The sequence below is a fragment of the Typopeltis vanoorti genome, chromosome 7 (assembly GCF_054136105.1).
Source record: "Typopeltis vanoorti isolate ZY-2024b chromosome 7, IOZ_Tvanoo_1.0, whole genome shotgun sequence".
In the NCBI taxonomy this organism is placed as follows: Eukaryota; Metazoa; Arthropoda; class Arachnida; order Uropygi; family Thelyphonidae; genus Typopeltis; species Typopeltis vanoorti.
The window spans coordinates 45,101,479-45,128,960 of NC_143555.1; the positions used below are offsets into that span (position 1 = coordinate 45,101,479).

At 36.5% G+C, this 27,482-nt stretch overlaps 1 protein-coding gene across 2 annotated transcripts in view; it reads left to right on the top strand.

Moving 5' to 3' along the window:
• Nucleotides 1–27,482, top strand: part of LOC150104641 (two pore channel protein 2-like) — a 480,610-nt gene that overhangs the window by 356,623 nt on the left and 96,505 nt on the right. For both annotated transcript variants that reach the window (XM_090395240.1, XM_090395242.1), the window contains exon 13: nt 20,745–20,814. In XM_090395240.1, the coding sequence (XP_090251366.1) occupies nt 20,745–20,814 (70 nt within the window). The remainder of the gene's footprint in view (nt 1–20,744; nt 20,815–27,482) is intronic.

The window sequence follows — 27,482 nt, forward strand, 5'->3', positions numbered from 1 at the left end:
CAAAAAACTGCATGCTCACACTTAGTAGCATCCCTAGAAAATGCACATATGCCAAGTTCAGATTACAGTTATTTTTGGATACTTCCCTCGTATGAGTAGAAAGGTAAAGAAGGAGCAGGCAACAACCCTAGACCAATTTATTTGGTCAAGCCATGTTACCAGGTTAATATGGCAGAAATTTTTAATAGAATGGGAAAGGCAATAAAACAAGAAGCCATGAATGAAAACTGTAAGGATGGTGTGAGCAAAGAAGTGAGAAGATTCTTTGCATGTAGAGTAGTTGGTGAGTGGAATGTTTTGCCTGAGAGTGGTGAATGCACACACACATTTTAATATAAGTTAAAGGCAGGTTCTATAAGCTTTATGTACCTCCTGCAGCGAATCTTTGACTCTAGTGTTAATAACTCAGAGGATCACTTGACTGTTAGGAAACACACTGACTTGCAGAGACAAAGCCATTATTCCTCTTTATAAGACTTGGATATAACTACATTTGGACTTGGTGCACAGATTTGGTGGACTTGGAAATGTGGAATTTGTAGAAAGGATTTAGAGGTGATGCTCTTGATGAGGATAGATCTGTGTTGACAAAGTTTAGCTGATGGGTGGAAAAAGGGAATATGATAGAAACACATAAGGTTCTAAGAAGGTTTTATTATGAGTAGATGATAAAGAAATTTTGCACTGCATGACTAAATGCAAGAGTCAAGAGATAATCCTGAAAGGATATATGTAGGTGTAGATAGTTGTAGGTGAAGGGCATGAAGGCTAGATTTTTTTATGTCAGGGAGTGACGAATGGGTTGCAGAGATGGTGTTGAATTCTTTGCTAAATAAGTTTAAGGAGAGATAAGATAGTTTGTGCCTAAGGCAACTCGTATAAAGAAGCTAATGACTCCCCATCACTTGCCTTAGTATCCCATAATGCAAAGCACATCTTCTTGGGGACATGTATAATGCTATATAATGTATAATGCTTGGTATCTTTAATTTATAGTATAATCAGGTGGGAAAATTTCCTACAACTTTCTCTAATCCAGAGTAATTTAATAAGGTGCAACATCTTTAGGCTACTTGTATATGAAAATATAATTTCTGCATTACTTCAACCTTAGTATCACCTCTGGGTCTGGCCCCCGCTGATGAGACCTCAATAAAGGTCGAAACCAGTCTGGGTAGTGAGTGAGCCTTCTCCTAATGCATAGCATTATACGTGTCCATAAGGATATGTGCATTATGGGATACTAAGGCAAATGATATGAAGTCTTAGCTTCTTTATATGTATTGCCCCAGTCCTGAAATACTTCAGGCACAAACTTTGTTTGCTTACAAACAAAGGATTAAACCAAGAATATAATTTCTTGCCATCTTTAATTTATAGTATAACCAAGTGAAAAATCTTTTAACAAGCTTTATATAGAGTTTGGGCAATCTTAAAATGTAATTTATATAAAGCACACAATATTCAATGTCTAATCATAACAGCTGGGTTATAAATATAACCAACAGACTTAACAAATGATGAGCTAAATGTTTGTGTAAAGGTCCTGATTTAAACCATGTCTCCTCAACCTATACATTACTTAGAAATTATATTAAATGTGGAAAATGGTATCAGAGAATTGTAAACAGATAAAGTGAATAAATAACATTTTCAGATTGTCCAAACTCTACAAAGCAAAACCACCTCCTTTAAATATACCCTTCTCCAGATATGCAGCTCTTTTCTCCCTGTATCAAAACACAATACTGTCATCATAAAGACTGATAAAGGTAATACCACAGTTTCATGAATACTATTAAGTATAATCATGAAGTTAATATCTTATTGAGAGATACAAGGCACATTCAAAAAAGACCGAACTTTTGCTATAAAGACTTTATTGCTCATTTTACAACGTTTTAAGCACTGTCCCTTCTCTATGGTGATACACCATTCCCAACGTTTCTTTCATTGCTGGAATGCTTCCTTGAATGTGCTTTCTGTGATGGAATGCAGTTCTCTTATCATTTTCTCATTTTCCTGAATCTCCTCAGTGGTTTGGAAATGATGTCCTTTCAAAGTGGTTTTAAGTTTGGGAAACAGGGAAAAAGTCTGACCACATGATACTAATTCATAATGGACAATGCCTTGCCAATCAAAAAAAAACACAACCAACATCACCTTGATCTTTGACTGACTCACCCATGTCTTTTTGGTTGAAGAAACCCTTTTCCCACTCACTGTGAACAATTGCATCTTGGTTTCGACATCATAGCCATAAACAAGCAGTTCCTGACTGATGTCAACACGGTTCTTTTTCTGATTGTCAGTCAACAAATGCAGCATGAATTTTGCACTGAGACGATGCATCTGAAGTCTTTCAGTCAAAATTTGATGGCAAGATCCTATGCGTATGTCCACTTTGTCAGCAACTTCTCGGACAGTTAAACGACAATTTCTACGAAATCACAGCATGAACTCTCCCAACATGGTCGTTGTCTGTTGATGTGGAAAATCATCCAGGCCTGGGATCTTCACTGACCGACATTCTGTCCTTTTTAAAATGTTTCTGTAATATTTTTACCACGTTTACAGCAAAATTTTACACACACACACACACACACACACACACACACACACACACACACACACACACACACACACACGTTGTTCTTCAAGCTCTTTCATTGTCACTTTATCACTAATCTGATGAACAGCTTGTGCACATGCTCACTTCAGCGGATGTAACTCGATGACTAATGCTCATAGCAGAATGGGGCAAATGGCAGTCTGTTGTCAAAACCTGCTGCTAGGTGCACTCAGTGACTGCAGCACGTTCTCTGTGTCAGTTGCTAACTGGCACAGAGAACACTCCTTGAATAACCAAGGGGTATGCAAAATCGTTTTTTGAATACCCCCTCATGTGACAACCTACAGTGTGATCAGCAGAGACCCAACAAAAAGTCAGATCAATAAATTAAGTAATTATTAGACAGTGTACAATATTGGAATGCCACTGCTCATAGTTGAGAGGTTATGAATTCATCATACTAACCCACTATTTCCAATAATAGTCTGTATTGGCTCTCTCACTACCTTGTGAAACAGCTCTGTCATCATTGCTGGCTACACTATCTTATCTGGCCACTATATTAAAAACAATCTTGACTTTAAGGAGAAAATAAAAGATCTATATCTGTTTAATAACGAGATTATGGTTTCATTTAACCCTGCAGAGGTCACGGTCAAAAAAATTGCAGCGTAGGTCACGTGTATCTGAAAGATACATTCATTACTAGTATGTGCTAAAATGCAATATAACTTAAAAAAAAAAAAAAAACTGCAAATATAATACTTGATTGTTTATTTATTTTCAGTTACAATCTAGAAATTATTGAACAAAGAAACAAAGAAAAAAACAACAACTAAACCAATACTATACTGACATCAGAGTTTGCAGTATCTCTCAGATACAATTTACTATCAAATATCACTTTCACTTTCGAAGTCTATTTTATTATTCTCATCATTGGACTCGAGTAACAAAATCCCTGAATCTGATGGATTATCCAATCGATATATTTTTTCAGCCATTTTCAACGGTAAATAATAATAAAAAAAAAAAACTAAACCAATATTATACTGACATTGGAGGTCGCAGTATCTCTCGGATGCAATTTACTATGAAATATCACACACCTTTACATAACACGTGTTAAATCAAAACGGACTACATAAACAGTGTGGAATATCACTCATAATATATGCATGTGCAGCTATTCATAACCTCCAAGCTATACACTGGATATGTATAAGAATATTTATATTAAACAATTTGTTTGTATCTGTCAGATCAGCTGCAACCTCCACAGGGTTAATGTATTCTTCCTATTCACCAACATACCACTACAAGAGCCTCTTCAGTTTATACAATTTAATATTCCAAAAGACATTGTTAACCTGTTTAAATTCACTATCAGTGAAGGCTATTTTACATGACATAATAAGTTGTTCAAACAAATTGAAGAAACAGGAATGGGCAGTCCTATCTCACCAGACTTAGCTGATTATTTTATGGAATATGTAGAAAAATAACTCTTTCACATTATATTTCCTCAACCCATACAATATATTGCTACATTTTGTTCATGATATGTTTACAGTTTGTTTCCACTCTGAGTCGGAATTACTTCAGTTTCTAGAGAAAATATACTCATTCTACTTCTGTATCAAGTGCAATATTGAATGTGAATCCAATAACCATCTACCCTTTTTGGAAACCTCAGTAATTTGAAATCCCACAGGTCACATTGAATTTTCAGTTTACTGGAAACCACCCTTTACTGGCAGATACATTCACTTGTCCTCACACGATCGTTTTGCACAGAAGATTGGTATTATCAAGTCTTGTACATAGAGTTCATATGATCTGCTTTTCTGATTCCTTTTCTTAGATGAACTGAATAAAATTAAAAGCGATCTGATGAATAAATAGATACAACAATATCATTCAAAATATTATTGATAATCATCATCCTTTTACCAGACTACAATCCAATATAGAAAGAATTTCAATACCTCACCTTAATGGAACCTCTGACCAAACAGCACAGAGTCTTTAAAAATTTAAATCTATATGCTTCAATCCAATTCAGGAACAGTCTTCCCTCTTATCCATTTACAAAGTCTACATTACTACTTCTTTCATAACCAGGTGTCTGTCAAGTACTCTGCTCATGTTGTCTTTGTTATTTTGGATAGATCAGCCATTCTGCCTTGATTAGAATCGATGAACATCAAGACTATATTGCATTTTTGGAATCCAATAAATCTGGCCTTGCTTCTCATGCCAATGACAGTAGGCTCAGAGTTCTTTGGAACCAGATAAAACTTCTTCATTCCAGCAAGTTCAAATTTGATCATCTTTTCCTTGAAATGTGAAATGCTACAAAATCTTCCAAACATCAACCAAGACTGCATGCCATTATCTAAGTTTCAGGAAGTAATACTATTAATTATTCACAATGTTTTTTTAAATAATTATTTTAAAGTATTCTTTGTCTATGCAATCATATGCTTCAGCTGCATGACACATGAGCTAGTATATCCATGCTTTGTCTCATTATTGTGTTTCATGCTTTGAATGTAGTTAACAGTATCTCCCTGATGTTGTCCATATAATGTTATATGAAATATATTGGAGTTTTTGAATAAAAGTATGTATTTTTTTTTACATTTGTAAGCCATGAAAGTTTTTTAAATGTCTAGTAAATATTCTGTTACAACTACTTATAATTTACTATAAGTTTAATTCACACCCTTATTAAACATTTAAATAAGTCTGACAAAAGAAAGGTACAACAATACGGATATGGCCCACATAAAAAGTGGTGTGCTGTTATAAATCTGCATACAAAATTAGAAATCATACAAAACCTCAAATCTGGTTTTAAGATTATTGATTGGTACACATGAATTTAAATTGAGTCAACAATAAGAACAGCCTTTGAAGATAAGGATAAAATTAAAGAAATGGATGAAAATGTTACTCTCCTTTCTCAGAAAAAGAAAATCATCAATTCTCAGAATAAAAACCTTCCAAAAGATGCAAATATTATAATTGCATAGATTAAAGATTTAAATCAGTAATAGATACAAATCAGCATGCAAATAATAATGAATAAGTCTTTCTGTAAAAAAATAGAAATATCAATAAAAACAGTTCAAAGTGTGAAAAAAAAATAGTATCCCCCATTTAATGTAGAAATTTGCTTTAGACGGATTTAGATTGAATTTAAATTTAATTTAATTTTAATTTTAATTTGATTGAATTTGAATTTAGAGTGAATTTAGATTAAGAGTGACTGACCTGCAGAGGGAGATAGATGAGTTGAAAGAGGAGGTGGAATGTCTAGTGAATGAGAGCAGAAGTATGAAAGATAAGATTAGGAGAATGGAAGAGATAAATGCAAGGCAAATCAGAGTAGGAGAGAGAGAGAATTTAAGGAGTATGAGTGAGAGGTATGGGGATGCTAGAAGAGGAGAGAATGGAAACAGTAGAAGAGAGGGAATGAGAGAGAGGTATGGGAATGCTAGCAGACGAGAGGATGGAAACAGTAGGAGAGATGGAACGAGAGAGAGATATGGAAGTGATAGAAGAGGAGAGAATGGAAACGGTAGGAGAGATGGAATGAGAGAGAGGTATGGGAATGCTAGAAGACGAGCGGATGGAAACAGTAGTAGGAGAGAAGGAATGAGAGAGGGATATGGAAGTGCTAGAAGTGGAGAAAATGGAAACAGTAGGAGAGAGGGAATGAGAGAGATGTATGGGAGTGCTAGAAGAGGAGAGAATGGAAACAGTAGAAGAGAGAGGTATGGGAATGAAAGAAGAGGAGAGAATGGAAACAATAGGAGCGAAGGAATGGTAAGAGGTATAATGTATGGCGACTCAATGATCCGTGGTGTTCAAGATAGGATGCGTGAGGAGTGTTTGCCAGGAGGAACAATAGAAAGGGTGGCTATGGCAATTAAGAGAGGTGAAAGGGTGGATGAGATGATTGTGATGGTAGGAACGAATGACTTGAGTGGTAATGTAAGTCGGGCAGCGAGAGATATGAGATTTTTGCTTGAGACTGTACGGAAGAAGACAGAGAGAGGAAAAATAGTGTGCGTGTTGCCTAGGTATGATAATGATGAGCTGAGCAGAAGAGCGGTGATATTGAATGGCATAATAGCGAGAATGTGTGACAAGAGAGGACTGGTATATGTGGATGCTTGGAGTGCGTTTGAGGAAAGAGAGGAGTTGTATGCGAGAGACCGTTTACATTTGAATGAGGAAGGACGTAGGCATCTGGAGAGATTGCTGTTTTGAACGAGTCAGTGTGTCCCAGGGAGGATGATAGCAGGGGTGGCCTCTTGTGGGAATGGATACTTGGGAGAAGGGAGACAATGTCAGGTAACATTGAGCCCAGTGGAGTCTAGAAGGGATAAGGCTGGGTATAGAAACAATGGCATTTATATGCTGTATACTAATGCCAGGAGTATCCGGAATAAGGGAGAGGAATTGGTGGCGCAGATAGCATCAGCCTGGCCAAAAATTATTGCAATCACTGAGACGTGGTTGACAGAAGGGGATATAAAAACAGGAATAGAAGTCGCTGGGTATAGCATTTTTCGTCAGGATAGGAGGGGAAAGCGTGGTGGTGGGGTGCTGCTTATGATAAGTGATGACCTATGTCCTCTAAGAGTGGAGAATTTGGAAGGAAGTGAGACAAATGATTTTGAGAGCGTATGGTGTGAGCTAGAGGTAGGCAAGACAGGATATTTAGTGGGGTGTTGCTACAGACCCAGGAGCACAGAGGATGGGGACCAGGAGATGTTTAGACAGCTAAGTTTGGCAAGTGCAAGAAGAATGATTGTTATGGGAGATTTTAACTTCAGTAGTATAAATTGGAGAGAGGAACATGCATGTAACAATAGGGGAATGGAATTTCTAGAATTCTTGAGGGACAAATGCCTTAGGCAACATGTAACAGAGGGAACAAGAGGTTCAAAAATTTTGGAGTTGGTTATAGCATCAGAAGAGTTGATAATAACTGAGTTGATGTCTCTCCCACCAGTTGGAGAGAGTGACCATATGGTGTTGACATGGAAAATGAATAGACATGCAGGAGTATCAAAGAGACGGGAACTTATGTGGAATTATAAGGCAGGTGATTATAATAGTCTTAGACGTCAACTTCGGGAAGTTTCATGGAGGGAGGAATTGGATGGCCGGGATATCACCAGTGCGTGGGAAATTGTGAAAGAATATTTGTTATCAGCAATGGTAAGTTGTATACCACGAGTGAAGAAGAGGGCGCAATTTGGAGTAAAGTGGATGACAAACAACATTCAACAGGAACTGCATGCGAAAAAGAGGCTATGGAAGAGATATAAGGAGACAGGTGAAGAGAGGATGGGTGAAGAATATAAGACACAGGCCAGAAGAGTGACTCGTGTGGTAAGGAAAGCGAAACTGGAATATGAGAGGAGATTGGCCCTAAGATCCAAAGAAAATCCTAGGGAATTTTTTAGCTATGTGGCCAGTAGGAGGAGAAATGACTGTGGAAGAATGATATTGTGGGATAAAAATGGGAATAGAGTGACTGATGCAGAGGACATAGTAGAATTGTTCAATGAACACTTTATTGGAGTATTTCATCCTAGAGGAGTCAGTTTTAATGCTAGAGGGATAGGACTGGTACGAGATCTGGAGGTACAGGAGGAGAGTGTGTTTCAGATACTGAGTACTCTGGATGTCAGTAAAGCTGTGGGACTGGATGGTATTTCACCACGAGTTTTGAGAGAATGTGCTAGCGAATTGACAATACCTTTAACGTGGCTTTACAATGAAAGTCTGGCTTTGGCAAAGGTGCCCAGGGAATGGAAGGAAGGTAAGATAGTGCCATTGCATAAGGGTGGTAACAGACTGGAAGTGTCTAATTATAGGCCAGTCTGTGTGTCATCAGTAGTTGTTAAGATCTTGGAGAAAGTAGTGAGGGACCGTGTACAGCATTGGGCAGATGAGGGTAATGTTATCTGTGAGAATCAACATGGATTTGTGAAAGGATGCTCTTGTTTTAGCAATATGCTAGCCTTTTATAATAAAGTTACAAGAGCATTAGATGAGGGAAAGGCATATACTGCAATTTTCTTAGACTTGGCGAAGGCATTTGACAGGGTGCCACATGATAAGCTGATATTTAAGTTGCAGCACATGGGTCTGGATGTCAGATTGGTCAACTGGATTCAGGATTGGCTGACTGATAGGTATCAGAGAGTTGTGTATGGTGGAGCAGTTTCCAGGAGGCAGAGGGTTACAAGTGGGGTCCCACAGGGCTCAGTACTAGGACCTATATTGTTTAACCTTTATATCAATGACATAGCCAGTGGATTGCAGGGGGATATTCAGTTGTTTGCGGATGATGCGAAGCTGGGAAGGATTATTAGTAATAGCGCAGATGTGGTAGCCTGCAAAAGGATTTAAATAAGCTAGATAGATGGGCAAATGAATGGGGGTGTCAGTTAAATGCAGCAAAATGTAAGGTCTTGAGGTTTGGGAAACATCGATGGGATGCTGCATACTCTATGGGAGGAGTTATACTGGAGGAAGTAGGGGAGACAAGAGATCTGGGGTTGATGATTGATAGAAACCTGAAGTTTAGGGGACATATTGCAAAGGTAGTGATGGTAACACAGAGGATTGCTGCTATTATGAGAAGGACACTGACCTGCAGAGATAAGAGGGTTATCATTCCGTTGTATAAGTCTCTGATCAGACCACACTTGGACTATTCTTCTCAGATTTGGTCCCCAGGATTTGAAGGGGATAAATTAACTGTGGAAAGGATACAAAGACGGATGACAAAGATGGTTTCAGCACTGTACAAGGATAGTTATGAGGATCGGCTGAGAGAATGTGGACTGCAGAGTTTGGCAGATAGAAGAAGGAGAGGTGATATGATTGAGACTTTTAAACTGTTGAGAGGTGGTTACAGGGTTGACACTGGGGAGTTCTTTCGCTTGGTTGATCAGCGGGAAGGAGTGATGACAAGAGGCCATCCCTGGAAGTTACGAAAGGAAACTGTGAGCAAGAGGGTAAGGAGTGGTTTCTTTGTGTGGAGGGTGGTTGAGCCGTGGAATGCATTGCCTGATGGAGTGGTGGGAGCGAGAATGGTCAGTGACTTTAAAGAGTGGTATGATAAACTTTGTGTTTCTCAGGGGGGGATCTCCCCTCGATGAGTCTTGACAGACTTTATGTCTTAGGAAGTACCTCCCTCGATGAGTCTTTTGACTCCTTGGAGGCCTGAATAATAATAATAATAATAATTATTGTATTTTTTTTTTTTTTTTTTTTTTTTTTTTTTTTTTTTTTTGGGATTTAGCCGACCAAATTGTATTCTTATTGGTTAAACCAAAATATAGAATGATGGTACAACATGACAAAATTTCATGCCGGCTGGGGCGTTGCCCGGTTAAACAAGGCCCCCGTTGTTTTTGCCAGGGAACCAGAGCGAACAGCGAAAAGTCAGCTACTGGAACAAATCTGAAAATAAACCCCAACTCAACATCACCAGAGTTAAAGATCGGTACTATCAACGTAAGAAGCCTGAATGGCAAAGAAATGGAGCTAGCTGAGGAATTAGATAAGTACCAGATCGACATAATAGGGGTGACTAAAACAAAAAAGACCAAAACTGCTTAGATCTTTCTGACCAATAAATACAAAATGTTATATTCAGGCAATGACAATCAAGGAAAAGAAGGAGTAGCCATAGTATTGAACACAAAATACGAGGCTAATCTTCTTGAATGGCAGTCAGTCTCAAGTAGAGTAATGTGGGCAAATATGAGAATGGGGAACTGAACAATGAGACTTATTTGTGCCTATGGTCCCACAGAAGGTTCTACTAAGGTAGAAGTGGAGGAATTTTTTGAGGCTTTAGAAAAAGCAACTGACACAATGAAAAATGAAAAGTTGGTCCTTGTTGGTGATCTAAATAGCAGAGTAGGAAATGATTGTGAGACATACAAAAACATTTTGGGAAAATTTGGAGAAAAGAGCAAAGTTAATAATAATGGCAAATATCTGTTGGATTTCTGCTCAGGACATGGACTGGTTATTACTAACGCCATGTTCCAACATAAAAATGTGCACAAATTCACATGGAGAGAAGAGGCTAGGAATTAGAAAAGTCTCATTGACTATGTTATTGTTGATAGTGATATTTTCTCCCTGGTGCAGGACACCAGAGTGTACAGAGGATTTGTTGGAAGTGATCACTATTTAGTCTTGAGCAGGATAAAATTGAATTTCATATTGAAAAGAATAACATGTAAGAAAGTTTTAAAGCGAATAAAAGTTTAGCAGCTCTCAGATGTGAGCTGTAGGCTAAATTACACAAAGATTATTGAAAAAAAAATGAAAGAGTTTGAGAACAGGAATCAAACCTTGGAGATTCAGTGGCAATCTCTGAAGAAAACATTGATTGATTCTGCCAGAGAGGCATGTGGTGAGGTTATCTGTAAGGATAAAAAAATCAGAACTCTCTGGTGGACACAGGAAGTTAAAGAGGCAGTGAAGGAAAAGAAGAAAGCATACCAAAAGTTCCTGTCAAATAAGTCAGCTTGTGCTCTTAGAGAATATAGAGACAAATGCAAGAATGCTAAACACTGTGTAAAACTAGCTAAACAAAAGTCATGGGAGGACTTTGGCAAGAATATAGAAAATAAATATCAAGAAGGTGGCAAAATATTCTGGAGGTTGTTGAAGAAGCTTAAGAATGGAGGAAAGAGTGTTGTAAAAGGAATTAGAGATGATAAAGGTGACATGAAAATGGGAGAAAAAGATATCCTTGAGGTATGGAGTAATTACTTTGAAAAACTTCTAAATGAAACAAGCAGTGATGACAGCACAGTGGTAAAAAACGCTGACCAGGCATGCAGTCAGGAATACATATCCATACTAGAAGTAGAAAAAGCTATCAAAGGCTTGAAATGTGGAAAGGCAGCAGGAGTAGATGATATTCGACCAGAAATGCTGAAGTATGGTGGTATAAGAGTCTTACAGTGGCTGCACTGCATAGTTCAGAAAGCCTGGACAGAGGGACGAATTCCCGATGACTGGAGTTAAGCTCTCATAGTACCCATATATAAAAAGGGAAATAAAACTGCATGTGAGAATTACAGAGGTATTTCCCTACTGAGTGTTCCTGGCAAGATCTATGCAAGTATACTTGAGAAACGGTTGAGAAGAATTGTGGAAGAAAAGCTTGGTGAAGAACAAGCTGGATTCAGGCCAAATAGAGGCTGTCAGGATCAGATCTTCACTTTACGACAAATAGTCGAGAAAGCATGGGAATATAACAAAGATCTGTATTTAAGTTTTGTCGATCTGGAAAAGGCATATGACAAGGTGCCAAGAGAGAAGCTATTCAATACGCTGCAGTTATATGGTGTCAATGGGGCATTATATCAAGCAATACTTAGTCTTTATTTGAGTTGTAAGTCAGCAGTTAGAATTGAAGGAAGTACAGGAAGATGGTTTAATGTTAAATCTGGTGTGAGACAAGGATGTACGTTATCCCCTCTGTTATTCATTATCTATATGGATCACATTATGAAGGAAAGTGATATTAAACATGATATCAAAATTGGAGATGTTAATGTCAGCTCTTAATGTCAAGATGTTAATGTCAAGTCTGCAAGATTCTCTGACTAAATTGAATAACTGTTGTAATAGATATGGTATGAAGGTCAGCAATAAAAAGACAAAGACAATGAAAATAGGCAGAATCATTGAAAATGTCAACTGTGTTGTGAATGGAGAACCTGTGGAACGATTAAAACATTCCAGCTATTTAGGCACGATTTTTACTGAAGATGGTAAATTAAATATAGAAATAGACAACAGAATCAGCAAAGCTGGTATGGTGAGAAGTTAATTGAATAAATTCATATGGAATAAGAGAGAAATTAGTCGGAACACTAAATTAGCTGTGTAGAAGACAGTGTTCAAACCAATTTTAACTTATGGATCTGAGAGCTGGGTCAGAAGTAAAACACTTGACCAAAGACTAGAGACCACAGATATGAGAGTCCTGAGAAAGATTATAGGCGTGAACAGATGGCATCAATGGCAGTATCATATTAAAAACGAGGATATTAGGAAAGAACTTGACATTGTCAGCATCCAGGAATGCGTTAGCAGAGCTAATCTCAGGTGGTATGGTCACTTAAACAGAATGGGTGAGGAAAGATTAGCAAAACAAGTGTTCTCTGCCAGGTTGGTTGGCAGCAAAACGACCCAGAGGAAGACCAAAGTGGATTGATACAGTACGAAGTGCTTTAGACGATAGAAATATAAGATCTGATAATGTTGGAGTCTTGACAAGTAACAGACTGATTTGGAGGAAAATTGTAGATAGGAAATTAATAATGATGTAGTTTTTTTCATGTACTACTATCATATCCTGTACACCCCTTGAGGGTACATGGCAGGAATTTGATGATGATAACATTTGAATTATCTCTGGCATATGTTATTTACTGATGATATATGCTGTAGAGCAGGGGTTCCCAACCCTATGCCCACGGGCACCATGGCGCCCATCGACCAATTTGTATGTGCCGTATAGTTTGAAATAATCACGCAACAATTCATGTCATGATTTATGATGCATGTGTTAATGACACATGACGAGTATTAAACGCATACAATGTAAAGTGGACGTGCATTCGAAGTTGTTCATTCCAGTTTAATAACTGGAATATCATCATATTCTCCTAATTATGAAGCACTGGCCAATGAAATGCAATGCCAAAGATCACACTAACTTACATATACATATATATATATATATATATATTTAAATTTTTATATAATGTAAACTTTTAAGTAATAAAACATTTGATTATAATGTAAACTTTGTATGTATCCATTTAACAAAAGAATTCAAAATATTTGCTTGAAAAAATAGATGGTGCCCGTCGCCCTACCGGTATTTTAGAATGTGCTCTAGGAAACAAAAAGGTTGGGAACCCCTGCTGTAGAGCATTGTTTCTCAACCTGTGGTCTGCGATGATGGGACAGGTGATCTGCAGGCAGACTTAAATTAATTAAATAAATACAGTGATACCCCGAAGTTACGCGGTAGGTGGGACCAACAAAAAGTACGTAAGTCAAATTCGCAACTCAGGGTATAATTTTGCATGTAATTTATATATACAAACATACAATTGGGACCAAAGGTTTACAAAAACACCTATATTTTTTAAGAAATATACAGTAATCATAATTGTAGTTTTTCGTACATAAAAAAAAAAAGTTATTTCGATGTTGATGGTTTCATAAAATGTAATAGATTCGTCTGACGGCATAATGTCTTTTTCTTGTCATGCAAAATTTCTTCATAGCAAGCCAGTGATTTTTTTTAGTCCTTGCTTTGTGGCTACAATTCGTTCCTCATTAGAATCTGTGTCTTCCATAATCTGTAAACCTTCCTTAATTAAGCTGAGACCTTCTGTTAATTTTGCAATTGTCATGTACTTTTCTGGTAAAACTGGATCTGAGGTTTCAGTCTCTTCAGTAGCACTTTGCTTATGCATCTCTATGAGCTCGTCGATTGTAAGCTCCTTGTTATGCGAGTCCAACAGCTCGCTGACATCTTCACTTTCAACTTCTAAATCTAATTGCCTGGCAAGGTTGACAACTTCTTCTATTGTCTCAGCAACTTGATCAGTTTCTGGCAACATTTCCGTTTCACATTTAAAAAAGGATGGACAAAGTTTTTTCCAGACACCATTCAAGGTTTTTTGGGAAATTTCACCCCAAGAATCTCCGATAATCCTTACAGCATCTAAAACATTAAACTGTTTCCAAAACTCTTTAACAGACAGTTGCTCATTTTGCCTCATAGCTTCATTCAGACTTGTGCAGTATGCTTTGAATGTTTTGATAACTCCTTGGTCCATCGGTTGAAGTAAGCTCGTTGTTGGAGGCAAGAAAACAACTTTTACACGTGGATCAAAATCAATTAAAGTTGCAGGAGGGTGACCAGGTGCATTATTAATAATGAGCATAACTTTAAACGGAATTTTTTTAAACTGGCAATAACGTTCTACTTCAGGTATGAAGTGGTGACCAAACCAGTCTTCAAAAATAGAAGCTGTCACCCAAGCTTTAGAATTTGACTTCCAAATCACTGGCAAGCCAGCTTTAGATTTTGTTTTTCAGAGCTCTTGGATTTTTGGAGCAGTAAATTAAGAGAAGTTTTAACTTGCAATCACCAGCTGCATTTCCACCAAGCATTACTGTCAACCGGTCTTTGGAAGCCTTAAAGCCAGGATACGTTTTTTCTTCACGTGCGATGAAAATCTTTTTCCAGAACAAGCTGGTCTCGTCTACATTAAATATGGTTTGACTGCTATAGCTACTTTCCTCGATGATAGCCTTAAGTGTCTCAGGAAAAGCAGACGAAGCCTCTTTATCAACGCTTGCCGCCTCTCCACTCTCCACGATGCTGTGCCAGTTACAGCGATTTTTAAATCGGTTGTACCAACCATTACTGGCCACGAAATTTTCTTCTTTGGCCACTTCTCCAGCTTCTACTTTTAGCCTCTCAAAAATCAGTTGGCTTCGCTACATATCGTCGTTTGATCAACTGGGCAATTTTTTACTCTCACTTGATTATCACACCATAATTTAAGCATCGTTTCCATCTCGCCAATAATCCCATGATGTTTACGAATTATGCTTGAATTCAATGATTGGGCATTTTTCACAGCAGCGAGAATTCTTTCTTTATCTTTCATGATTGTTCTTACTGTGGATTCCTGTAGATCGAACTTCTTTGATAGCTCACAAATTTTCATTCCGCCTTCAAAATCCTTAATAATGTTGAGTTTTGTTTCCAAAGTCAATGTTTTTCTCTTTTTTTTTTTGCTAGCTGTAGAAGAATCGGAATTGCTTCTTTTGGATGACGTTATTATTTTTTATGTGATTTTGTAGACTATAAAAATCGTGTATGAATGGAGACCGTGCGAAACACGTCAGTGCTTGTTCACAGCATGTGCGACACTGGCGAATGCAGCCGGCGCAGAAAAATACGACTAGTGGTGAGGCGTGATGGGAATACGTACATATAAGAAACCGCGTAACTCCGGATTCGCATAAGTCAGAGTATTATTGTATATATTTTTTAGTTATTCAAACAAATTAAAATTGAATAACTAAGTAAAAATTATTGAAATCAAATGGAGACTTAAAAAAAACAAAAAAAAAAAAAAAATAGCGTCAGAATGTTCAAAGGCAGGAGCTAAAACTATATTGTTCTTCGCTTCATCCCTCTTTTATTACTCGTCATTCTGGCACCAAAATAATTTGTAGTGGCAGAATGATGAATGATGAGAGGGGTGAAGTGAACAGCAGTATAGTTTTATTGCTTCTGCCTTCCCTTACTGTTTTGTCAGATTTGAAGTGAACATATGTTATCCACATTTCAATTGCTTGTTGTTTATTGATTTTTATTACTGAAGGTTTTTTCCTCCTTCAACCAAGGCTCAGTTGCTAAATGATACTTGGACAAAGTGTGTCATGAGTTAACTTCAGTATTTATATATTTTTCAGAAATGTTTTTTGATAATGGAAAAGTGGCTTAGAACTATGACTTTGTAAAGAAGAGCAAATGAAACAGGTGATGCTAACCCTAATTGTGATACACATGTTGTAACAGCGAGTAAATCTGATACTATTAAAGTAGAAGAAACAAGCAGTTCAAAGAAAAAATACAGTAGGAAATATAACAGTTCATATTTGGAATTTGGATTTACTTGGTGTGGAGATGAAAGTGAACAGAAACCTCGATGTGTTTTGTATTATGAAGTGTTGTCGAACAAGTGCATGAAACCTGTGAAACTCTGACATTTAGAAACTAAACATTGTGATGTGAAAAATAAGCAAATAGAAAATAAAAGCCAATTTCAGCGATGCTTAGTGACATTAAATCATGGGAAAGATGTAGTTTCGGCCATGGGTTTAATTAATAGCAAGGCACTGGAAGCATCTATCTTTTAAGTTTGGCATAGCGAAAACAGGGAAACCTCATTCTATTGGGGAAAATTTATTATTTCCAGCTATAAAAGATGTGGTAAAAACTATGTTTGGCAACAAGTTACTAAAAGATGTTGATTCGACTCCTCTTTCAATGACACTGTAGGTCACAGAATTAATGATATGGCAAGTCACGTAGAATCTCAGTTAATTAAAAGAGTTAAGAAAAGTCCTTATTATGCATTATAAATAGACTAGATTTACTACTGATGTTACAGATGGTGCGCAGTTAATATGCTATGTAAGATAAACACATGATAACAACATTCATGACGATATTCTGTTTTGTAGAACTTTGTCATCCCGAATAACTGGAGAAGAAATATTTCACACTCAATAATTACATAATTACAAGGCCTTGATAAAACCTCACTTGGACTATTGTGAGCAGGTCTGGTCTCCTGGTTTCCATTGCGATTCTGATATATTGGAGAGAGTACAAAGGAGAGTGTTAAAAATGATATCAGGATTGTGGAATACTGATTATGAAGACAGATTGAGAATTTGTAGACTGCAGACACTAGCAAACAGGAGAAAGAGGGGTGATATGATTGAGACTGACAAACTTCTGAAAGGGTCATACAGGATTTCAATTGATGGAATTTTTCAATTTATGGATGGTGGGGAAAGAACAAGAGGGCATCCTTGGAAGCTGAGAATGAAGGCCACCAAGAAGAGTGTGCGAGCTAGATTTTTCTCTCAGAGAGGTGGTGCGTGATTGGAATGGATTGCCATTGGTTGTGGTGCATGCAAGCAGTGTGAATGAATTCAAGAATAAGTATAACAGCTGGTATGTATAGTATGTGGCCTCCCTCGATGAGTCTCTGACTCCCTGGAGAATAATAATATACCAAGGGATCCAGTGAGAAAAATGCATGGGCTTTTGTTCGGATGGAGCTCGTGCCCTTACAGGCAGGCATGGTTTGGGGTTGTTTCTATGGTCAGGGAAGTAGCTCTGGATATGAATTCGGTATATTGTTTATGAAACAATGTATGACATATGGAAAGTATAAAACATACTCCTAACCTCAACAAGTATGGCTGTATAAATCTACCAAAGATTTGGGAGACAGTCATCCTAAGACCAAATTAATCTTTTTATTTTTTATTTATATATATATATATATATATATATATATCTTTTTTTTTTTTTTTACTAAGATGTTGCCTAATTGGGACTTTAGTCTTTGTGTTGCACATTACAATTACTCATACTAGTCCCAATTTTCACTTTACACCGGGTTGCAGTTGTCTCACAACTGTAAAAACTTTGTATGTTCTGAAGATGTTGGCTATAATACCAGTGAAATATCAGCATTAAAGTTAATAATTAGTTATTTTCTTATCAATCTGTGTTCGCATCTATCACCATTAAAATCCAATTAACATGACAAATGGAAAGGTTGGCCTCCAAAGGAATGCCACCAGAATTTAAAACTGTGCTATACGTAAAGCTAGTTAATTTTATTAAGGCTCAACCATTAAATAACAGATTATTTTCAGTACTCTGCAATGAAATGGGCAGTGAATATATACAACTTTTGCATCATTCTGAAATTTGCTGGCTTTAAGGCACAAAGTTTTATTGTTTGTAAATGAACGTAATTCTAATTTTGCATCACTCCTTGTTGACGAAGCATGGTTATCAACACTATCCTATCTTTCAAACATTTTATTTTAAATTAAATGAACTAAATCTTTCCCTTCAGGGAAATTCTTAACTGTTCTTGATGTCAAATTGACAAAATAAAGGCATTCAAGAAAAAAAAAAAACTGGTGTTGTGCATTAGTTATGTAAAAGACATAATTTGCACCTTTTCCAACATTGGAATCCTTTTTAGTGGAAAATTATCTTTTTTGTTGATTCTGAGTTTCTGGAAAGGGTTTGTGACCACCTCTAAACTCTGAAACAGAATTTTGAAACATATTTTCCGAATAACTTTTATAAGAAATTTCTGTGGGTTCGAGATCTATTTCAGACTTATAATCATGAGAACAACCTTTCATTATTATGATTATGAGTTAATTGAGCTTTCAAGTGATAGTGGGCCTTAAAATGCAATATCATGATCTTGGTTTGGCTCGATTCTGGATCTCGCCTTCAGTGAGAAGTGAATTTCCAGAATTATCTGAAAAGCACTGAAAATCATCATTCAGTTTTCTGCAATTTTTGTGAGAAAGAATTTTCATCTCTCCTTCAAATAAAAACAAAATACAGAAATCATCTTAGTGTGTGTGCCAGTCTTCGACTGAAGTTGACCAATATTGAGCCAGATATCCAGCAACTCTGCAAAGGCTGAGAAGCTGAACCATCTCATTAAAAGTAAGTAGTAACATAATTATATCGTATTATTTATTTGGACTACAATTTCCGATTATTCTTTTTACTGGTTTTGGAATTAATCCATTTCCAAAATCTGGGATGAAATGAAAGTTACACAAAGTGATGTCATGGTAGGCTCAGCTCTGCTGGCGAGGAGGATAGCTGCCCTCATCCCATTTAGCAAAGTTCCATATCTTGTGCGGTCGCTTGCGGGAATATGCGGCCGAGCACACCGAATCTGTCGCATGCAGACAACAACATCTACATGGTCATGGATTATACAGAAACACACATCACAATGTAATGAAAACAAGCAGCACACAGGACGGATATAAATGAAACCACCATAAGATTAATGAATCTTCCTGATTTACGATGACCACTATTGTACCTCTGGATAAAACAGGATGAATATAATTAAAATCACCATCATAACACGGATAGTACAAATCACATGCTTACAGTATATATAGTATACGGTCACTGTCGGGAAAATGCGCCCGACCACTTGGATGGCACTTTGCGACTGACATTGGGGGTTGGACTGTTTATAGATATCGGGAAGGACCTCGCATAACAGGATGTCTTAAATTTTTTTGCTGGTCATGGAAAACTCGTCAGGGAAATAAGGCGATTTGTATCGGCCGGAAGTGTGTGTGGATAGGGAGGCATTAATGGCTTTGGGATATTCTGAGGGAAATTTTTGGGTGTATGCCAGGGATGATTTGGACAGGACAAGTGATGGAATCCATGGATGTCAAGTTCGTATTCAGTATTATGATGAATGGAGTAAGATAAGAACAACATTTTTCCCTCGTCTCACAATGCACTTAGCGAATAGAACAGTTTACATGTCGCAGGTTGAATCAGAGAGAGTGCATGAGGATAAAAGTTGTTGTAGGCTAGCTTCATGAGTATGGGCAGATGAATGAGGATAAAATACAAAAGTTGCTGTGTGTAGATGAATGGGGATTAAAGATAAAACATCGTTGTGGGCAGATGAAAGAAGGTATCAGCTGGATGGCGCTGACATTCCCCATTCATTTGTCCATGGTACCAACACCGCTAAAAAAGTTGTTGTGGGGGGGGGGGGGCTTAATGGGCGTGGGAAGATGAATGGGGATAACATGTAAAATATAAAAGTTGCTGTGAGCAGATGAATGAGGGGGGGGGGGGGGCTTGTCAGTGGGACGGTGTTGGCATACCCATTCATTTGCCCACAGGAAATCGGAAACTGATACCTTTTATTTGTTTAATAAAAATTAAAACTTTGTTCAGTGATGATACACTTTTAATCATTTACTTCAACTTAATTATGTTTCCATATGTATTTAAAACATGCTTTTAGATTTATTATGTTATAAAAGGCACATTTTTTCCAAAATGTTGGTAATCCCCACATACATTTAAAAAAAAATTACTTAACTTAGTGGTCCGTAGAATTGTTTTAGGCATTTTACTGGTCCTTGGGTCTAGAAAGGTTGAGAAACACTGCTGTAGACCATAGTAAACTAGTTGAACAACCTGTTTTCTTAGTCATTTCACTTTGTGGTTCATGCTGTTATGAGATCATAAAACAAATATTGTTTTTCCTCTGGAACTATACATGTTTACAGTACCATGAACTATTATGCTGTGGTTTTTTTTTCATTGCTTTTATTCAGAAATGAAATACTCTGACATTTAATTATTTTAATCAGAGTATGTTGCATGTTATCATTAATGTTGACAGTTTTAATTGATTTTTACTGATACTTTTTTGATTAATTGTTTAAAAATGTGATTTAGGTTTCAAGTAATAGTTGTGACAATCTTGAACCTAGGACCATCAATCCTGACATATGGCGGTGTGCTGTTTGTAAGTTTTATTGCTTTGTTTGTTATTGGCGTTTTTAGCGAGATACTACTTCTGGACATTATACTTAGTGTTATGGAATTTAAATGGTAAAGTGTTCAGAGTCAGTTTCATGTTAGTGAAGGGAAAACTAATTCCAAAGTCAGAGACTAGGTCTTTTTTTTTTCTTTTTTTTAATAAGTATTTTAGTGTAATTATTTTGCATTAAGTATGCTGTTCATAGGTACAAAGACGAATATGTAATATTTTCTATTAATTTTGCTAATAGTTTTCACATTAAATGCAATAATGTTCTGCTTCATCTAACATGACAGGGACTCTAACATCAAAGTTTCCTTTAGATGTTAGAATCCACAGAGGATATGAAACAAGTAGTGACCACTTCCTTGTTAAAACAGAATTAAGATTACCACCTAAATGGCTACAAATAACAAGAACAGAATGAAAATTTAAAGCAATTTTTTATAAAACTAGATTATTAAATTATATAAATATGTAATGGCTATATGAACCAAGAATTAACCAATATTTAGATAAAATAAAACAAAATGAAGAAATAGAATGAAAAAAGAAGCATATCATTAATAGTTAAGCAGTAAAAGGTTAGAAGATGAAATAGAGTATAAAAGAATAAGAACCATAGCTAAAAGAGAAGTCACAGAGAATCATGGAACAAATTGGTTCTAATTTAGAACATGATTTATATGAAATAAGACCCAATGTATATAAAATTTTGAAACATTAAAATACAGATACTGGAGAAAGCATAAAATGAAATTAATATTATTATTATTATTATTATTAGACACCTCCAGGGAGTCCAAAGACTCATTGAGGGAGAGTGTGCCAACAGCATCGAACGATTGGGTCCCTTCCAACTACTAACCGCGCTCAAACTTACTTAACTGAGCCATTAGTAGCAGAGGCTCTACCAATCGACCAACCTTTGCCGGCTATTCTGTCAAATGCTTTTGCAAAATCAAAGTGTAGCCATTTCCTTTATCCAACTCAACTGTTACTCTATTATAAAAAGTAGTAAATTACTAAGGCATGCCCTTCACAAAGCCATGTTGACCATTGTACAGTATCATATTTTTATCTACCCATTCTTAAATTCGCTTATTTATATTTCTATTTTGTTGTATTTTCTTTATTTTTTTATATTTTATATTTATATTCTCTTATTTATATATTATATTTATATTATAATTTATATACACTTTTTTGATATATCTTAGCAAAGTAGGTTAATTAATTCAACAATCTTGTAAATTCAACAATAAAATTCTTTTGGAATGGCTGTAACGATCACAATTTTTGTAACTTTTCTTGCCTGCGCTTTATATATGTCATAATTCCTCTCTCATTTATTCTGACAACGTTCCTTTCACATTACCTTCTTCATCTGGATGTATTGTTTATTATTATTATTATTGACTACTCCATGGAGTTCTTAGGTTCATCAAGGAACACCCTAAACATGATGACAGACTATAGCAAACTATTCCACTCATTTACCATACGTCAAGCAAAAAACCTAGTTCTAACACCCTAGGTAACACCGTACGTTCTTACTAAGATTTTAAGGACGGCCCCTAATTTTTCCACCACCAGACCTGTTCTGAAAAATTTCTTCTGTATTAATCTTGTTAATACCCTTCAGTTGTAACTTTGCTTAATTGCTGTAACTCACAATTCTTCTGTTCTGATAAGGCTCATTCCATAGACCTGCTACCACCCTGATCCTTTGCATCTCTACTCCTTCCTCATCCCGAAGAAACCCATGTGACCAGATCTATGCACAATAGTAAAGATGGGATCTTAACAAGGCTTCTATAAAATTCTATAAAGAGGTATAATAACCTGCTTGTCTCTACTCATCAGAGTATTAATGAAATGTGTGAGAACAGGGTGAATGATAGGTTTCTTTGGGTTGCTCTTCGTCTTCTGAACATATTTGTTATGTTTTAGAGAAAGCTTTCAACACTGGATTACAAATTTATCACAATTGTGATAAATTTGTGATTAGTGATAAGAATGCATTTTGAAATCTTGTACTTTGGTTAGAAGACAAAAAGGTAAGACACTACAAAATTGAAGAAAGAGAACCACTTCATAAAGTTAATAGTGCTGACTGGCCTGCAGCTTACCATCAGTGGACTAATATAAAACTGCGATAGCCACCAATGTAAATAAGAACCTAAGAAATGTTCCACAAGTTGTTCGATCCAATCCACTGGATAATTTCAGAAGAAATTATCAGAACTTTGAAAGTCCAGAATTCAAAGAAGGCATGAATTCCTTGGTTCAGTTATTGAACTGAACCAAGGAATGCTACTCCACATCCAGAACATTAGGGATCCTAAAGGCCATATGCAATTTTGGAGTATTCTTCAGTAATCAAGTAATCCAATGAGCTGCTTTAGCAACTTTTGCAATATGCCTGCTAATTATTAACTCCCTATCCACTAACATCCCCAAATCCTTGGCTTCGTCAATTTCTTAGAGTACAGTTCCATAAATTTGGAACACAGCTGGTAATCTTTTCACCCCAAAATGTATAACCTCACACTTGACCACATTAAGCCAATATCATTTTCCTTCCCCAGAATGCCAGTCTATCCAAATCATCCTGCAAAATTTTAACATAATCTTTATTAACTAATGCTGTACTTAATTTTGCATCATTGGCAAACAACTGAAGAGCTCCTCTGTCAGATGCCTTCCTATATTGTTAATGTAAAAATTAAATAGTGGCAACCCAAGAATTGAATCTTATGGCATGCCACTAGTCAAAGGCATTCTAGTGGAGTCTACTCCTAAATAAACTACTCTGAACTATCTCTACATCAACCACCCTCTTATAAACTTCATAAACTTTATATCCTTTCCCATGTGCTGCTATTTATTGATTAGACTTCCTTGCGGTATTCTGGAAAAAGCCTTTCCAAAGTCCAGTAGTATCAGTGTAAACCCATTACCTTTATCCAACTCAGCTGTCATTATAAAATGTGAACAAGTTACTGAGGCAAAGCCTTTCTATTACTCCATTCCTGTCCTTTCAACAGAAAGGACAGGAATGGAGTGACAGTACCTTAACTACAACTCCTAATATGCTATTTAGTTGGTAAATTACTACATCTGTCTTGGAATCCCCTTTGTGTAGAGGAATATTATCTCATCTTTCCACACCTTTGGGACTAACCCAGTGCCATTAGATTAAGCAGTGTGCTCAAAGTAACTACCAATTCTCTGTCACTTTCTCATAAAACTCGAGCTGGTATAATCTAATCCCATAGCTGTATTCACATCAAGGTTTTGTAATATGCTATGCACCTCCAGTTCATTTATCTCAGTTTCCATATAAGCCTTTCCCTCTGGTCTTACTCTAATATTTCCTGATAGAAATTCTATTTTGCCTGAATTCAGTTACCTCCCTACCATCTTTGATTAAAATCATTCTGCTGTGAACAGTCTTTCTTGTGCTTTCAACATACCGAAAGAACTCTTTGGAATTTCCTGCTAATTTCCTTTCATATGCTGCTTTTGCATTTTTTCTTACTGCACTGGTTGCTCTTCTGGCCTGTGCTCTGTACTGTTAATATTCTTTCTTTTAAGGTTACACGGTGATCAGCATTCATATTTATGAATTAAATTATTATTAAATTTGTAAATATGTATTGTTAATATGTCTGCTAGTTGCCTTCCTCCTTGAATTCCATCCACAATTTTTTTTTTTTTATTTGTAGCTCCAGCTTAATAATGATATTCATTCATTTCATTCTCAGTTGATTTATTCTCCTCATTCTAAGTGCAGTCTGCTATTACTTCCCTCAAACTCTCCTTTATCCCTTCCCATGCACTAGTGATATCCTGCCCTTGCAGTTTCACATGCAATGACACTGATCCAAGCAATCTCCTAAGTTTGTCATACTTAGCAGCCCTGTAATTCCACATTGGTGGCAGTGTGCTCATATGGTTATTTACAAATTCTCTGATGCAATTACTACACTGGTATCCAAAAGCTAAGGATGAAGTTCGCTACATTTTTACCTGTACATAAAAAAATGTTCATGACTACAGTCAAATATGGACATGAATTTATTGCCAGCATACTAATAAATTATATTACACAAAAAATGTGTTAATCTTACAAATTAAATTGCAATACATTTTTGGCAAAAGTTAAAATATCTTAAGGACAATAGGAATTAATGTACAGCTCTTACAGATAACTATGCAAGACACATTTCAGTATGGAATATGTCCACTCCAAACCAAGATGCAGCTCTCACAACGTGGGTACCATGCTTAGCACCAAGTAATTCAAGAGTTCTTGAGGCAAACTAGCCAACTCCTCCTTCAGAACAAGGATAAGGCCTTGTTTGTTTTCTGGAAGAGAATTTCATGCATGAAATTCTGTTGCAGCTCCGTATTGCATCCCAAACATGTTCTGTGGGGTCGAGATCTGGAGAGCATGCTTGCTACTTGCTTTGATTAATATCCTCTCTCCAGAATTATCTCCACTGCTCCTGTACAATGTGGTGTGGCATGGTAATCTGTAAAAATTATTTCTTCGCCTACAGAACCACAGAACAATCGAACATGAGACATTGAAGAACTTTGTTGTAATATCATTTACCAGTCATAGTTCCTTTTTCCAGCACTTGTAGCTAAGTGCATCCATTAAACATAATGCTTACCCACACCATGACCCCAGTGCTACCATATCTATAGCCTTCCAGAACATTCCTGCAATGATTAATAGTACCACTTTCAAACTAGATCAAGTGTCATCTAGAATTCAGAGGAAAGACTAACATGATTCTCATCTGTAAAGAGTATCTAGCATCTTAGTGTCTTGTCTGATTTTTATGGATACAACATTGAAAATGCCCTCTACAATAAGCTGTTGATAAAGAGATGCAGACTATATGCTTTCATGCATATAGGCCTACTTGTCACAGAACACATTGCTACAGTTTAGTGACATATGCGTGTACCTATACTTGAATGGAGCTGACCTGCCATTATGCATTGATTACGTTTTGCTGTTATAACCAAAATCCTCTCTCCATTAAGTGAGATCTACCTCTTAGCAAACACCAAACACATTCCATTGGTTTGAAACACTGCCCAGAGCCTGGATACAACGCTATGTGAGATTCCAAATTCTCTGGCAATATCAATAATTCTGTGACCTCCTTCAAGCTTTCCAATAATTCTTCCCCACGTGAAATCATCTAGATGATGTCTTTGAGACTTTACAAGATATTGAAGTTTTTAACTTTATTCCTTACAAAAAGAGCTGCCTTCAAACACAATTTGCTTACAGCCTTTGGTTGAGTGCTACCACATAACCCCTTTGTGGGAGATTCAAAAATTTGAATGTGTGTGTCTGCTTTGTACATAAAATCATCAGTTATATAAATTGTCACAAGTTGATTCATCTGAATTTGCAGTTGTAATCTTGAGAAATAATATCTGTCTTCCGGTTTTACACACGAGTGTAGACTGCTGTCCATAACTGGCACTCACAAACTCCTAGTACATTCCATCACATGCTGATTCAGGTAATTATTCCTTAGAAACTGCATAAATTCCATTTCCTTTGTCTAATGTGTCGTTTCCTCTTTCCAATCTATTTTCCCATAGTTGAAGTCCATCATAATAACTACCCTCCTTTCACTCATTGAGCTTATTTGCTGATGCATAGTATTCCCATCATCCATTACATTTCCTGGTCTATAAAAGCATCCAACTGTATATTTTGTTCTGTTGGTATATTATCAGGCCACATCTGGACTATTATGCCCAAATCTGGTCACCTGGGATTAGGGGGGGGGGGGATGAAGATACTTTGGAGAGGATGCAGAGGTGGTTGACAAAAAAAAATGATTTCAGGACTGTGGAATGTTAGCTATAAGGATAGACTGAAATCATGTAATCTGCAGAGTTTGGCATATAAAAGGCAAAGGTGATATGATTCAGACATTTAAGCTCTTGAGAGATATTTACTGGATGGATACGAGAGAGATTTTTCAGATTGTGGAATGTAAGGAACCTGCGAAAACTAGAGGCACCATCCTGGACAATTGTGTAAGGATGTGGTAAATAAGAGGGTGAGAAGTTTTAATGTGGAGAGTGGTGGGTGAGTAGAATGCATTGTCTGCATATGTTGTGAGGTTGGAATTGATACACTTATATTGTCACCCATTTATAAATAAAGAATGCTTCTTAAGTTAACTCAGTTCTTCCAAAATAATATTATTTGTTCAATAAACAATTTTCTATTTATTCATTGAACGTAATGGTTGCATAAATAACTACAGAAGTGTATTAGATTAAGCTAATACCACCCATTAATAAAGTGATAATGTACTTTATTTTGCCATGAATTTGAAACACATACATATATCACAATAGTTTAGATCAGTGCTTTTTTATTCTGGCGGTACGCAGTATCGGCACCTTTTTTTCTTAAATTTTAAAAAATTGTGATTTAGTGACAGCAAAATGTATTATAAGTATTCCGGTAGATGGTACCGTGTTCACGAAATGAATTTTCAGTTTTGATTACTCGTAAGTTGGTACCCTGCTTTTCTGTTTCATAGGTTGGTATGCAACCGGAAACAAGAAGTTGTGTTCACTTCCAATATCAGTTTATCAGT